Here is a 14,918-nt window from a genome sequence, read left to right on the forward strand (position 1 = left end):
TACCCCTCAGGCCCCGTGGAACCTAGCCACAAGATAGAAACTCTGGAAACCTGTGTGCTCATCCACAGAGGGGGCTGTTTGACCATCCCTGCCAACTGAGGCAGCAGAGCAGCTAAAAACCAGGATTCCCGCATGGAGCAGGGCAGGAGGCTGAGGCAGGAGGTGCAGGCCTGGCTGGGGCATGGGGATCCGAGTCCACCCTTACTGCCCGCCCCCACCCCCCTCAGAGTCTCCCGAGGAGCCTCGAGTTAGGTCCTGGTTCTCATTAGAAGCACCCCCACCTCGCCTGGCAGCCCATGGATCCTCCCTCAGCCTCGCACGGCAGCAGGAAGTCAGCCATTAGCTGGGGCCACTGAGCGGCCAGCAAGGGCTGAAGGAGGGCGGGCCCTGGATCCTTGGCCTTGGCCTCAGGAGGCCAGAAGTTTGGTAACACCCCAACTCCAGGGCCTCCCAGTGACTTGGCAGCTCAGGACTTACGGACCCTCAGAACTCTGAGAAGTCTCGGCAGAGAAACTCCTGGGCCTGTGGCCTTGCTTCTAAGGGTCAGGCTGAAGTTTTCAACAACTTGCTGGGATCTGTGACCCCAAAAAGCTAAGACATGCCTCAAAGGAAGGCTACAGACTGGGTATGGGGGTCAGAGCATGCGGCTTTGTGCCTGGCTCTGCCATTACAAGGGCTGTGTGATCTTGGGCAGGCGCATCTCTGCGAGCGTCAGCGTTCTCATCTGTGACACAGAGCTCACAGTGCTTGCCTGAGAAGGGTGGAGGGCGAATGAGGGTAAGGGCAACACTTACACAATGCTTACTTATAGATAATGCTTATAATTAAGGTGAATTGCTTTTATTGCCCTGGTTTTATAGCTGGAGGAAACTTAAAGCACAGAGAGGTTAAGTTACCTACCCAAGATCACACAGCTCAGGAGTGGTAGAGTAGAAAGTGAACTCAGGCAGGTGATCTGACAGACTGGGCTCTGAATCCCCACACTACTGCTGCCCGTAATGACACATGGACGCTGCACAGCCCTCCCCACCTATGCTCCACCCACCTGTTGGTCTTCCAGATGTGCAGGGTGTCAGGATCTGAGATCCCCCTCTTCTCAGCCTGCTCCTCCAAGAAGTCGAAGAAATACTTGACAGCCAGCGGGGGCTTGTCCTCACGGATGCTCAGAATAGCTTTGAACAGGTCATCTAGAAACTTCTGCAGTGTGCCCTACAGGGGAGCAGGGTGGCCGCTTACAGGACCATGTGTAGAGAATAAGTGGGCACCTCTCTGGCTCCAGGGAGCCTGTGGTACCCAGGCAGGTGAATGCAAAAGCCATGTGGCATCAGGCTGGTCACCTAACCTCTGAGTTTGTTTTCTCATCTGTGAAATACATTAGTGAAACCTACCTCACAGGGGTGTTGAAAGGACTGGGGCATAGCGCAGGGGAATTGGTGAGGCCAGAGTTGGTCTCTGGAGTGCTGACTGCCACCTGAGCCATATGACATCGCTGGCCCCCCTCTGGGCCTCTGCTGGCCCGTCGGGCGCTTTTCATGGCTGAGAGCAAAACCCTCCATGGGTAGGACCCTAAGCTCTCAGACTCCTGCCCTGGGAGCCCATCTTACCCTCACAGGTGTGTGTACACAATGACCTCCCAAGATGAGGTCGTGAGGTCAGGCCTACCTTGGTGGAAAGCAGGCGAGTCAGGTAGATCTCTGGTAGGACTTTTTTGCGGTGGCTCTGCCGGTGGGACTTCTTGGGCTCTGCCAGCTCATCTGTGGGCAGCACCTGGGCAGCCGGGGTGGTGGTCAGTACCAGCACCCGGCACCATCCTGGGCTGTCCCAGGGAAGGTCTCGTTCTTTGCCCACAGGCACTTGGTCTGCATACACTTTGTGTGTACAAATGACCAGGCTTGCTGCTGATTCTGGGACTCATCCCTGCTCCCCCACCCCCATCCTTTCCCAGGGCCCAGAGCACTCTCCCCAGAGGCCAAGGGTGGCAGGAAGCCAAATCCACGCCCAGTGAGGGGCGGGAGGCCTGAGAGCTGGAGGCCGGGCACTCACCAAATGGAAATACTTCTCTGTGTCCAAGTCTTTCACTGCGAGAGGAAACACACACACAATAAATAAACAAGAGAGAGTGAGGAAACAGAAATGGAGAGAAACCAAGAAAAATGGAGAGTTCCAAAGAGACACATGGAGAGAATGAGACAGAGACAAAGAGAAAAATGCAAAGAAAGAGATGAGATCCAGAAAAATATGCAGAGGATGAGACAAAGGTAGAGGCACTAAGAGAGTGATAGGAGAGAGATGGGGAGAGAAGCAGAGACACAGTCGCATGTGGAGTGGGACAGACCCCAGGCGTGGCAGCCCTCATTCATTCCACCCCCGAGGCCAGAGCTCCCGCCAACCCAGTCCTCGTAAGCTGCTGGGAGAGACCTGAGATCTTGCTCCTGGCCTCAGGAGGAGGCCCTGAGACCCAGAGGAGCCTCCGACTCCAGGCCTGGCAGCTAGGCAGCCAGGTTCAGGGCATCTGAGAATGTCGATGGTAGGTCTTGAGGCAGAGACATAGCCCACAGCCCAGATGGGCATGCCAGCGTTCCCCCTCTGGCCTGGCAGCTGCCCAGACCTATGGGAACAACATCCTACCCTCCTGGGGCCTTTCTCTGGCTGCCTGAAGGAAATCAGCCTGGAGGAGGCCTGGCCATAGGCCCTGCCCAAGCAGTACTAGGGCAGAGGGCCTGGGGCAGCCCCTACCCCCATCAAAGAGGCCATAGCCCAGCTCAACCTCGCCTTGTTTCCCCACTAGGACTGCTCAGAAGGGGCTATAGACACCCTCCCCACGTCCACCGGCACTACCTCGGCCCAGTGTGTTGTCCTTCTTGTCTGTGAGGCTCATGGCCAGGGAGGCACCTTCAGGGATCTGACAGGAGGGGAGAGGCCGGGGTCAGAGACCAGGCTGGATGGGCTGGGAGTGGGGGCTGGCTGGGACTGGGGACCCCACCTTGTAGTGGGCCAGAGTGTTGAGCTTCTTGCGGCCGTCCTCCACCACCGAGGTGTCATCCAGGTCTCGGAGGATGTAGCTCTGTGTGCTTGAGGCGAACCACTCTGGAGATGGGGAGAGGGTGTCAGGGCCAGGGGTAAAGAGCCAGCCCGAGGGGGCAGCACTAGCCCGGCCACATGGGGTGAGGCCACTTGCTCTCTCTGAGGAACCTGGGGCACGCCATGCCTCTGAGCCTCTACTTCCCCATCTGTAAGTGGGGAAGGGGAGAAAACTGCGGAACCGGCTGCTGCGGTAGTGGGTACAGAACATGAGCTCTGGAGGTGTCCTCCTCCTCAGGGCTGTTACTGTTACTTCTGCTGATTAAATAAGAAAAGGCACCACCTATGAAGGGGTCACACACCTTCCATGGCTCCCCACTGTCCTCAGGGTAAAGCCCAAGTGTCCTTCCAGTTTCTGGGTAACTGAACGCCTTCTCTCAGCCCACCCTGTCTCCTGCATGCCAGGCCTGGAGAGCCACCCAAAGATCCCTGTTCTGAACTGTCACTGCGCCTGCCTGGTCACCATCACGGCCAGGGGCCCGGGCACAGACCAAGTGCTCAGGAAAGGCCTGTAATCATAGAACGAATGGCCCCATCTTCTTGGCCAAACCATGATTCCTATGCATCCTTCAAAACTCACTCTCATATCTCCTTGGAAAAGCCTTTCCTGAACACGTTTTGCTGTTGCCTGTAGCTTGCTCACACTGTAGGACCTGTCTCCCACCAGAAAAAGGGCTCCTTGCTGATGGGCACCTTATCTCACCATCTTCATGTTCCCAGTGCCGAAATTAATGCATGTTAATTTTGTGAAAGGAGTACATGACCAGGCAGGGGCTGGCTCCCGCCGAAGCAGCCCAGCGCCAAGCTGTGCCTCCCCGCCCCTGCCCACCGAGGTCGACGTCCTCGGCGCGAGGCCACTGGGAGTAGGGCACATTCTTGCAGAAGGCCTCCAGGATCTTCTCCTTCACCTGTGTCAGCGTGTCGGTGTCCATGGCCCGCACGCTCAGCGAGTCCATGCCACAGCCCTGGAAGGACACGTTCAGGTTCTGCACGAGAGGGGGGGAGGGGTCAGCAAGTCCCCACCATTACCGCCCTGGGCCCAGGTGGGGCAACAGCGGAGCCGCCCGGCATTCTGGACCCCTCACCCAGCCAGCCCGGGAGACGGTCCCTCCTTGCTGCCCTGCTGCCGTTGCCCCGCCAGGCTCACCCGGGGCTTGGCCTCGATGTTCTCCCGCAGGAGCCACTCCTCGTTGAGCGTGTAGCGCGCCTTGCCTGTGATGGCATCGATGGAGCCCTTGTTGATCTGCTGCTTGATGGCGCACAGGAGCAGGAAGAACGGCTCCCCGACCGTCTCCTGGGGTGGACACAGGCTGTCGGGGCTGAGGCCCAGCCCGCCCAGCCCAGGCCCCACCACCTCCCTGCATGCCCACACTTCAGCCCCCAAGCTCTGGCCGTGCTGTGGCCACCATGTGGACTGCTACCCCGTCTCACCAGTCCCTCCACGGGTACCTGCTTACTAACCTCCCTTTTGGATCTCGTGCCATCCCATGTCCCCCTAGCCCTCCAGGTGTCTCCATGGACTCTGTAAGGTGGAACACCCCCAGCTGTGGGTGGGCACCTTCATTCATTTCAGCATCCCAGGAACCTTTCCAAGGTACTGCCGAAGTTCAGAAAGGGCAAGCCACCAGCTGAGGGTCGCCCAGCAGGGAAATGGCAAAGTTGGACTCGAACCCTGGATCAGCTGACTCCAAAGCCTTTGACTCTGCTAAGCCTTACAAGGTGAGTTCAGATGGAGAGTCTTGACTGGGGCCTCAGACACCCCTCCCCTCACCAATCTCCCTTTCACGAAGTGCACATGGCCAACAAAGGACTGTTGCCATCTATAGCCATGAGCTGATTTTCATGGTGATTTTATAGTGAGTGACTCAGGCGCTCCATTGATGTTGGATACTTAGGTAAAAACAGTAAGCTGGCTTAAGGAAAAAATTAAGTATATAATAGTGTTAGGCAGATTTGGCAAAGATTAAAAAGGCAGCATGCCAACTCTTATTCCTGATCCACTTCTCTAGTTCTAGGAGGTGGAAGCAAGTGATGCCCCATTTTTTGGAGAGTTCGATGACTAAGAAAACACTCTTCTGGAACAAAGCCCCTGATACTGCCTCCATTCTTCCCGAGCTGGCTCTGAGCCTTCCCAAGAAGCCCGTCCCCACCCTCCTCTGAGTCCCTCTCGCCACATCTGCACAAAGGACGTGATAACCCTCTGGGAAGAGCTGGTGAGAGGATAAAACGAAGTCCGATCTATTGCGAGAAGGCTCGCAGGTGGTGGATGCTGCACCATTACACCCGCCTCACCCGCAGACAGCTGTACATGCAGATGGACATCCAGTTGGTGAGCATCTTCTCGACCACGGACTCTGTGCGCCGCAGCATGAGCTTAGGGTTCTTGGCGGCCGAGGCGTCGATGAGGTCTACCAGCAGCTCTTTCATGATGCTCGTGTAGTACTCGAGCTTGCTATGGAGCGCGATGGTCAGCAGGGAGGCCAGACTGCACCTGTGTGTGGGCATGGGGCATCAGCTCTGGCTATCCCTCATGGCCCTGGGATCTGGAGACCACACGGTGGGGGCTCCGGGGCCACCTCATCACTGGTGAGCCTGTGCGGGTGGATTCCAGGCCCAGGAAGGGGAGGAATGGGGGTTGTTGTCTCAGGACCTCCAGGACCCAGGGCCTGATCCTGGGGGCCAGCCTGCTGCCCAGAGGACAGGATGATTTGCAAACTGCCCTAGCCTAGGGTCTGTCCAGGCCAACCCAGGACATTAAGTGGCGTGGCCTCAGACAGGCCCCCGCCCTGCCCCCAGAGCCTCGCAGTCTGACCTGTCACGCACTGCAAAGTCCTTCTGCTGCTCTAGTGCGTGCACGAAGACGATGAGGAAGTGCTTGTTGTTGAGCAGCGAGGAGAACAGACTGATCCCTTCTTCCATGTTAGGCCGGCAGCTCTCAGGAATCTGTGAAAGTAATTCACGATGGGGTGTCCACAGGAGTTCAGGGGTCCGATGCCTCTGCCTGGTATAGGAGTCAGCACTTGGGGAGTTGGGGGTACTCACCTTCCACTCTCCCAGCAGTGGGTGGGTCTCCTGCACCAGGGAGCTCCCCTGTGAATTAAGGGTCTGGGAGGGCAGTATATAGCGTTCTTCATAGAGGGAGGAACACTGTGGAGGCAGACCCCAGCATCTCAGTGCGGCTTGCAAGGCCAGACTGGCATGCAAGGGCTGCTCGACAAAGGCAAAGGGACACCTTATAAAGGAAGAAGAGGCCGTGGGGCATGCCCAGGGAGCCATAGAATTCCGGAGGAGCGAGGAGGGGTGTCCCAGAGGGCTTTCTGGAGGAAAAGGAGCAGTGGAACCAGCAGAGCCAAGATGAGGACATGTAAGAGGGCATGAGGCTTACAAGGAAGCAAAAGCAGCTCAGTGTGGAATAATGGCATGGGCTTGTTTGGCTGCTGCATGGAGAACAGTGTGGACAGGGCAAGAGGAAGGCACTGGCTACTGGCACAAATGCTCTGGAGAGGCCAAGAGGTGGGGACAGGGCAGCAGCCCCTGTCACAGAGGCATGGAAGGGATGGGGCAGAGTCCGGTGGGCAGGAAGAGGGGACATGGGGAGCAAGAGAAATCTGGCTGGGAAGGGGCCTAGAGATGAGAGAGGCCGGCAGGGTGTGTGGGGCCTGGGAGCGTGTAGGCCGCCTCTAAGGTTCCCTCAGTGAGGGGCGATACAGGCCCAGCACCCTAGGGGGGCTGGCAGCTGGCTTCTGTATGGACAGTTAAACATCAAGTGAGTAGAGAAGGAAAGTGGGAGGAGAAACTGGGCCCCCTCCCCTGACAGGCCCTGTGGGTGGGTGTGCAGTTTTGCACTACTGCTTAAGGGGCCCACACCGTTCTAGCCCATATGCATAAACGTGCCCTCTCGAGTGTCACGGCCTAGAGAGAGGCCCAGGAGCCCCTGCAGTGGCTGGTGAGGGCACAGGCTGACCTTAGGGAAGAAGGTGCGGGTCACAAAGTGCTTGTACTCCAGGAAAGGGATGCCCTGGCTGCGATTCAGCTCCTTAGTCAGATCCGTCATGTCCGTCTGCAGCTCGGCAAAGCCTGGCGACAGGCAGGTGGCAGTGAGTGGATCTCAAACCCACCCTCAAGTTGGGAAAGCCAAGGCCCACAGTCCTGCACAGTCCCCACCCACACTACCTTTACGGATTTCCTCTCGGATCTGAGATTCCATCTCCTCCATCTGTAGCAGGGTCTTCTGCCAGTAGCGCTCGGCACGGCGGCTCTTAGTGCAGAAGACAAACAGGGCTGCACGCAGCGGAGAGGGGGGTCAGGCCTTGAAAGCCCTCTGGACAGTATTTGTTGGCACCTGCTGTAAGCAGGGCCTGGGCCTGGAGGGAAAGGTCCTGCCTGCTGGCCTCAGCCCCACCTTCTCTGAGCAGGGTATGGAAAGGTGGCCCTCGGTCCTCCCTTCCTGCAGGGCACAGGGCTTGGGGAACAGCCAGTGAAATAAAGCTCAATGTCCCATTCTTATGAAATGAAGTGTGTATGGATATGTGTGTGTAAAATAGTGGTAAACAGTGGCTTTCCCTAGGTGAGAGAATTATGGGTGATTCACCTTTTCTGTTTTTTTTTTAGCATTTTCAATTCTTTCTACAATGACTAGGTGTTACTCGTGAATTAAACGCTTAAAAGCAGCTTACAAAGCAGTATTATATTATAATCTCTTTCTGGGGTGGGGGAAGAGAACATATAATATGGAGATATTTTACATTTTTGTATATGTTTGTATATATTCTACATATTATATAAAATTTTAAGAAAGGAGACTGGCAGGAAATATACCAACATATACAGGGTGTTAATGAAAGGATTTTTCCTTTCGGCTTCATCCAGTTTTCCCTGAAATTTTCTACACTATTTATTAAAAACAGCTTTGTTGAGATATAATGCACATTCCATATAATCCATCCATTTGAAGTATACAAGTCGATGACTCTCAGTATCTTCACAGGGCTGTGCATCCATCACCACTATGTACTTGTAGAATGCTGTGACTGCCTCAAGATGACCCCTAACCACCAGCAGTCACTCCTCACACCGCGTCTCCAGCCTCTGGCAACTGGTAATCTGCTTTCTGTCTCAAGGATTTACTTATTCTGGATATCTCATATAAATGCAGTCTTTTGTGACTGGCTTCTTTCCTTCAGCATCACATTGTCAAGATTCATCCACGATAGAGCATGAATCAGTACTTCATTCCTTTTCATGGCTGAATAATACTCCACTGTATGTACATACCATGTTTTGTTTATTCATCAGTTGGTGGGCATTGGATTATTTCCACTTTTTGGCTGTTAGAAACAGTGCTATGAATTTTCATGCACAAGGCGTGTGTGGACATGTTTTCACGTCTCTCGGTAGACACCCAGGAGTGGAGTTGCTGGGTCACATGATGACTCTCTAATGTTCTAAGAAACTGCCAAAGTGTTTTCCAGTGGCAGCACCATTTTCCAACCCCACCAACAGTGTCTGAAGGTTCCACTTTCTCTGCTACACTGACTATATTACGTTTATAACCATTATTTTAATAGTAGAATAGCCTCGGTTAACTTCCCTGAGCAACCCTCTCTCACATACCTGCAGTAGCTCCCTATTGACAGGAGAATGAGATCCTAATTCCTCTACCTGGCACCTGAGACCACGGGCTGAGCCAAGCGCATCCTCCCAACATCTACCGTCTTTTATCCATTTGTGCTGTAGCCGGGCACACCTCTCACCCCACCTCTGGGTGCGGAGCCTGTTCCTACTCCCAAGCCTTTGTTCAAGCTGTGCCCCAGCCCATTATGCTTTCTCTGCCCAGCTTCAGAGGGGCTGGGGCAAGGTGGGGCAGGTCTGCCCTCCAAGGTGTCATGAGAGCGGGGTTCCTTACCAACTACGGAGAGCAGCAGCAAGACGCTGCAGATGACGATGGACACAATGATGGCGGTCTCACTGCCCCCCAGCTGTAGCGTGGCAATGGTCTGGTTGAAGTTCCCTACCTGGATCTGCACAAAGGTCAGGGGAGGGTGGTTGTAGCTTTTTTGGACTTATGCCTTGGCTCTTTTCCTCACTAGCTTTGTGGACTGGAAAAAAATCACCTAACCTCTCTGAGACTCAGATGCCCCAAGTGCAACACAGATAATAACCACACCCACCTCCTAGGGATAGTGTGAGGGTTAACTGAGATGATGCTTGCTTGTCATGCCCTTAGTCCTGGCCTGGCACAGGGGTGTGTGGCTATTATCACAGCCTGGGAGAAGCCAGAGGTAGGGCAGTTCACAGGGCCTGGCTTCTGTTGCCAAGTATTTGTAGGGCTGTCGTAGGACCAGGGGAGCAGGTGGTATTTCAGGATTCGAAGGGCAGAAGTAGAACTGGGGTACAGGTCAAAGGGAGCTTTCCCAGTCAGAGCTGTCCTGGGGTGGCAAGTGCTGCCTGTGAGGAAATGAGCTCCCCATTCCCAGAGGCATACAAGCAGGTACAGTGCAGAAAAGTTCCCACTTTCTGGGCTTTCCCTCCACTCCTGCTTCCCTCCCCTCTGTGACTCTGTGTGGTGACCGGAAGCCCAGGCTCTGGGTGGTGCACCAGGGACAACTCCTTCTGGCCTCTCAGAGTCCAGCCCCATCAAGCCTACCTGGGGCTGATCACTGACCTTGAACGGGTCACTAAGTTCTTGACCCTCGGTCTCCTTTTCTGTCAAGTGGGGATGTAAAAACTCTGCTTGCCTAAGCTACTGAGCATGAAAATGCTCAGCTCCAATGTACTGGGGCAAGGGGCAGGTGCTCAAGCAGAGGGGTCGAGGAGCCAGGTCCACTCATGCCTCCAGTGCCCTGTCTACTCACTGTGATAGGTAGCTGCCCCTCAGCTGTGCCCAGAGACTCATTGACTGAGCAATGAATGACTCTCTCTGAGACGATCTGGATGTCGCAGGCCACTTGGCCTATCTTGACCCGGTACTCATGGCTCTCGAGCCCCAGGCTGTCCTGCTCCTTCTGTGGGAGAGGAGGGGGGTGAATGTTGAGGTCCATGGCTGAGCCTGGCCCACTTACTCCCCCTACCTGGCACCCACTGGCACTTACATGAATGACTAGGGTGAGGGGCTCTCCAGGGTGGTGCTTGATCCACTTCTCCCTCTTGGCTGTGGAGAACTGTGGGTCGGGGAGGTAGTCCAGGCGGAACCTGCTGCCCCGCTGTGCCTCCTCGGGGTCCAGCAGTTCCTCGGCCACTGCCAGCTCGTCGGCATAGGCCCGACCGTTAATGAAGAAGTCCACTGGTGCCGATGCATTGCTCAGGGCCCCGGGAGATGGGCAAGTGATAAGGGTGGAGTTGAGAACCTTGCAGAGCTGGTGGGAGAGGGCCACAGGCCAAGTTTGGAAACAGGGGACAGGCAGATGGACATGGAGAAATGGGGAGAGATTGAGACTGAGATAGACAGAGAGGAAGAGATGGAGACAGGAAGAGAGACGAAGAAACAAGACATGGGGAGACGGAGGCAAAGAGATAAGGAGAGACAGAGATAGGAGAATGCAGCCAAGTGAGGCATGGTCAGTTGGGGATACTGGTCACCCCTACCTCTCCCGCCCACCTCAGGCCCCTGTCCCCTCACCGTAGGCTGCCGGCCGATGTGGTGCACAGCCATGGACACATTCTGCACCATGTGGAAACGCTCGCCAGCCACTGTGATGGTCCTGCCGCCGCTGTAGAGACAGCAAGCCCCATCAGCCCGCCTGCAGCCCAGGGAGTGAGGGCGGCCCGGCGGGGCCAGGGTCTGGGTTTTACCTGACAGGGCTGCGGCGGGGACTGATGGCCATGATGACTGGGTTCCGCATGTACCAGAAGGTGAGGTTGCCGCGCACGCAGCCCCGGCGCTCGAAGCGCACGCACACGGGCACGGGGGCTGGCAGCGTGCCCCCAGGAACAGTGCAGGCGATGCTGGTGTCTGTGCGCCTGTGGGAGGGCAGCGGGCGCCGTCAGCAGGGCCCCTGCCTCCCACTGCTTGCCCTTGCCTGACGCCCCCGCCCCACCACCCAGGGGCACAGGCCTGTGCACTTGACCTGGGTTTAAGGGTTTTTCAGTTGGCCCCAACCTGGTCTTCTGTCCCCTTGTATACAAATATGTCCGTCCATATTCCCACTGCCCCACTTCATTCACGCTGTCCTCCCCACCTGGAATACCATCCCTTCTCCTCTGACCCTGCCTGTACTTCCAATTCTCCAGTCCTACTTCTTCCACTAAGCCGTCCCAGAGCTCCCCTCCTGATTCCTGCCCCTGGTGAGAGCCCTGCCCCTATGGTCCTGAAAGCCTGGACTTTACTCTCAATCCCAACCCCATAAGATATTCCTACTTCCTGTGTAAGTGTCTGCCTTCCCCTGAGGGCTGAGGCTGTGTTGGGCTCATCTTGCTGTCCCCAGCAGTGTTCATCAACGGAGCTTGGTACAAAGTATGTAATAAAGACAGCTAATTCACCAGGAATTGAGGATCTCAGAGTGTGTAAGATCATCATCATTTTCTGTAGCTACCACTTATGGAGCACCTACTATATGCTGGGCACAGAGTACTTCCCACAACTCACTGGAACTATTCTTACCAGATGAGGAAACTGAGGCTCAAAGAAGGGAGGGGGCCTGGCCAAGGGGTGATGCTTGGTGCCAGGATATCACCCTACCTTTCCAGCCCCCTAGCCCCATGGCTTTTATGGGCTGGAGGGGGTGGTCGGGGCCAAGGGGCTTACACAAGCTCTGTGCAGGGCTCCGTGTCATTCAGCAGGACCTGGAGCTCAGAGCCCACGTGGAGATCGCTCCCGTGGATGGTGATCCTGGTGCCCCCTGCCTTGGGGCCCATGGCAGGCTCCAGGGAGTAGACCAGGGGCATCTGTGGGGTGGAAGGCAGGTTGGTCAGGCTTCGGGTCAGCCCCTGGGTGTGTGCCGGATGGGGAGGGCAAGATAGCAGGCTGCGGTCCCCCTTACCACATAGGAGAAGCGCTCCCGTGACTTGCCCTCCTTGGAGACATTCACCGTCACCACGTCCGAGAATGCCCCAGCGGCTGGCCCTGTGGCACACACAATCCTGTGGGAGGCAGCTGTGGTCAGGAGAGCAGCCAGCAGATCTAGGCACCGCCCAATTTCTCCCTTGAACAATGCCCCTCACTGTACACCAGGGTGTGTGAACAACTCATCTTTGCACTCAGCCACCCACCCCTCCCACTCACAGCCACAGCTGGCATTTGGCTGGCGCATGCCTGAGGGCATTACCCACTCACTTCCCTATCAGCTGGAAACAACCACTGAGTTCCCCAAGTGTCACCCCGGCTCTTCCCAGGGACCACCCCCTACCCTACAACTTTCTCACAATTCTGCAATTATAAGACAAGATCTTGAACAAGATGGCCATTTAGGACACTTGGAAGTTTTCTGACCATGAGAATGTTTGCTGGGCTGGTAGCCTTATCTGCAAGCCTGACTTATGGGCTCCCAAAAGGAAACCCAATTCATTCATTCCCTGCTCTTGAATGTTTGCTAGAGGCTGTCTGGACCAGGCCCCACGGCTACAGACCCAGATCTTTGCACCTCACCGGCAGCCCCCATACTTTCTCAAACGCACATCTTTTCATCAGAGCAAGTCTTCAGTGGAAGTTGGGCTGGTCTAGGGAAACACGGGGGGGCCTCCCAGAGGAGTGGGCGCTTGAAGGGTAAGGAGTGGTGTGCCGAGCAGAAAACTGGCACCACATGCAGTGGGAAAACTTGCGCAAAGTCCAGGAGACCTGGGCGTGAGCTACTTCTGGGCAACCGAAGGATGCCTTGCTGAGGAAGGAAGGACAGCCAAGGGGAGAAGGGAGGGCAGAGATGCTGTTGGCACTGTCAGGTAGGGTGGGGTCTAGAGGTCAAACAGCCCCAGGGACTGCCCACTACTTACTCCTCCGACACCGTGTATCTGTCAGCCAGTGGCTCACAGGCCACACTGCCAATCCACACGCCATAGACCACGTCGCTGAGCCTCCGGCCCAGGTTCCTGCCACGGATGGTCAGTAGTGTCCCACCGTCCAAGGGGCCACTCAGAGGCTCAATCTGCCAGGTGACCAGAGAGAGGTTTCCAGGGCTGGTGTGCTGGCAGCCTTCCCCACCACTCTCACAGGCACCCAGGGGTGGCAGAGCTGTGTGGACCCGCCACGTAGGGGAGGTTCTGAGAACGCTGTGACTACCAGTCCCTCGCCAGGTCACTGGGGTTGCCAGTGAGGATGTGCGTGTGTGTTACCGAGCCCACTGGGGTCTGAGGACACAGACTGTGTGGACAAAGTTAATGCTACTTAGTGGGGTGGGAGGTCTCCTGAGGATACCAAGGTCCACTCCCAGTGGTCACATCTGACCACACAATCCTGCATCCCAGCCAGAGCTGACTAGGCCTGGGAAGGCCCCTGAGCCAGGCTAAGTCAATCGGGACCTTTCTCTGAGACATTTTTCTTAATTAAACAAAGGCTTAGGAATAATTGGCAGCCTCAATTATCACCATCTCAGTGAGGTTCCCCTGCCCTCACTATAAAACTAGACACACTCAGCCAGCATCTCCTCCACGTGACTCCCAACACCCCTGTCCTGCTATTTTGCTCCACGGTATTTACCACCTTCCATATATAAATTATTTCTTTACTCGTTATTGTCCCTCCCCAACTAAAGCACTAGTTCCATGAGGGCAGCCACTTTCTTCTGTTCACTGCTATGTCTCTTGCGGTGAGCAGGGGCTGGGTACCAAACTCGTATTCAATAGGTAATCAGCATGTCCAGCTGTGTGCAAGCAAATATGCTGTGGGTCCATGAGCCCATGTGGGGCACTGTGCAGGTGCACATGCGGGCATGTGGGTGCAACAGGCTCCCAAGGGGGGATGTGCTTACCGCCCGAATCTCAGGGGCAGGGCAGGTGCCAGGCAGGGGCTGCAGGGGACCCCGAAGACGGCAGCCATCACTCCACACACACAGGTGGCCTAGGTCCTCCCGGCCCAGGCACTGGGAACAGTCAAGGCTGCCCATGGCGCAGTTATAGACCTCCACTGAGAAAGACAGGGAAGAAGCATGGGTCAGCCCCTCATTACTGCTCTCCCCTCCACACTCGGCTTCTCACTGTGGTGTCCCACCCAGAGGCAGGTCCTGGTTCTGAGGGTCAGGAGCCTGTGAGGTTTTTAGTACTTCCTCTAAATGCCCCGGGGCCTGTGCTAAGCACAGTGCAGCCAGAGCCTCAATATCATTTCATCCTCACCATGATTCTATCAGATGAGAGCTATTTATTAGCCCTGTTTGACAGATAAGAGATGAGACTCAAGAGAGGTAGAGTGATAATACCCAAGGTCACACAGCCTGTGAGTGGCAGGGCCGGTATCCACACCCAGGCCTGAGTGGGTCTCTACCTCACAGCGGAGCTTTGGGATGCTGGGAAACCACTGAGTATTATGGGCCATAGACCCTTGGAGTGATCCCAGGAGGCATGCAGAGAGGATTCTCCACAGCCCCCGTGTGCAGGCTGTTTCTAGGGCCTTCATGGCAAGGATGTGGGGAGCCCTGTGTCCACTAGGGATGTCTGAGACTCCCCATGAACAGAGAGGCCTTTGGAGAATTGATTCAAACATATAAGAGTGAGGACATCAACCACCATTTGGGGGTGCCAACTGTGCCCCAGATACCCTTGTAAGGCTTTGTGTGCATCATCTCAGCAAATTCTTACCAAGTCCTCTGCAAAAGGGCTTGTGCCCTCATTTCACATGGGGACAAGTACCAAGTGACCGGGTACTGACTGGCAGGGCTGGGATCTGAGAGTCTGTGTTAAGGAATGGTGAGGTG

The 14,918-nt window shown here is 55.8% G+C and overlaps 1 protein-coding gene across 1 annotated transcript in view; it reads right to left on the reverse strand.

The window, feature by feature from the left end:
• PLXND1 (plexin D1) overlaps positions 1 to 14,918 on the reverse strand; it is a 48,505-nt gene that overhangs the window by 2,995 nt on the left and 30,592 nt on the right. The window contains exons 12-32 of the mRNA XM_016122067.2: positions 13,980 to 14,134; positions 13,006 to 13,157; positions 12,060 to 12,159; positions 11,825 to 11,964; positions 10,873 to 11,040; positions 10,700 to 10,790; positions 10,173 to 10,436; positions 9,936 to 10,085; positions 8,987 to 9,101; positions 7,255 to 7,362; positions 7,046 to 7,158; positions 6,124 to 6,228; positions 5,894 to 6,024; positions 5,374 to 5,572; positions 4,229 to 4,375; positions 3,911 to 4,067; positions 2,984 to 3,087; positions 2,839 to 2,902; positions 2,044 to 2,078; positions 1,663 to 1,767; positions 1,046 to 1,209 (exon numbers count right to left, since the gene is read on the reverse strand). Of these exons, the coding sequence (XP_015977553.2) occupies positions 1,046 to 1,209; positions 1,663 to 1,767; positions 2,044 to 2,078; positions 2,839 to 2,902; positions 2,984 to 3,087; positions 3,911 to 4,067; positions 4,229 to 4,375; positions 5,374 to 5,572; positions 5,894 to 6,024; positions 6,124 to 6,228; positions 7,046 to 7,158; positions 7,255 to 7,362; positions 8,987 to 9,101; positions 9,936 to 10,085; positions 10,173 to 10,436; positions 10,700 to 10,790; positions 10,873 to 11,040; positions 11,825 to 11,964; positions 12,060 to 12,159; positions 13,006 to 13,157; positions 13,980 to 14,134 (2,767 nt within the window). The remainder of the gene's footprint in view (positions 1 to 1,045; positions 1,210 to 1,662; positions 1,768 to 2,043; positions 2,079 to 2,838; positions 2,903 to 2,983; positions 3,088 to 3,910; positions 4,068 to 4,228; positions 4,376 to 5,373; positions 5,573 to 5,893; positions 6,025 to 6,123; positions 6,229 to 7,045; positions 7,159 to 7,254; positions 7,363 to 8,986; positions 9,102 to 9,935; positions 10,086 to 10,172; positions 10,437 to 10,699; positions 10,791 to 10,872; positions 11,041 to 11,824; positions 11,965 to 12,059; positions 12,160 to 13,005; positions 13,158 to 13,979; positions 14,135 to 14,918) is intronic.

The sequence above is a fragment of the Rousettus aegyptiacus genome, unplaced genomic scaffold (genome assembly GCF_014176215.1).
Source record: "Rousettus aegyptiacus isolate mRouAeg1 unplaced genomic scaffold, mRouAeg1.p scaffold_m13_p_4, whole genome shotgun sequence".
NCBI lineage: Eukaryota > Metazoa > Chordata > Mammalia > Chiroptera > Pteropodidae > Rousettus > Rousettus aegyptiacus.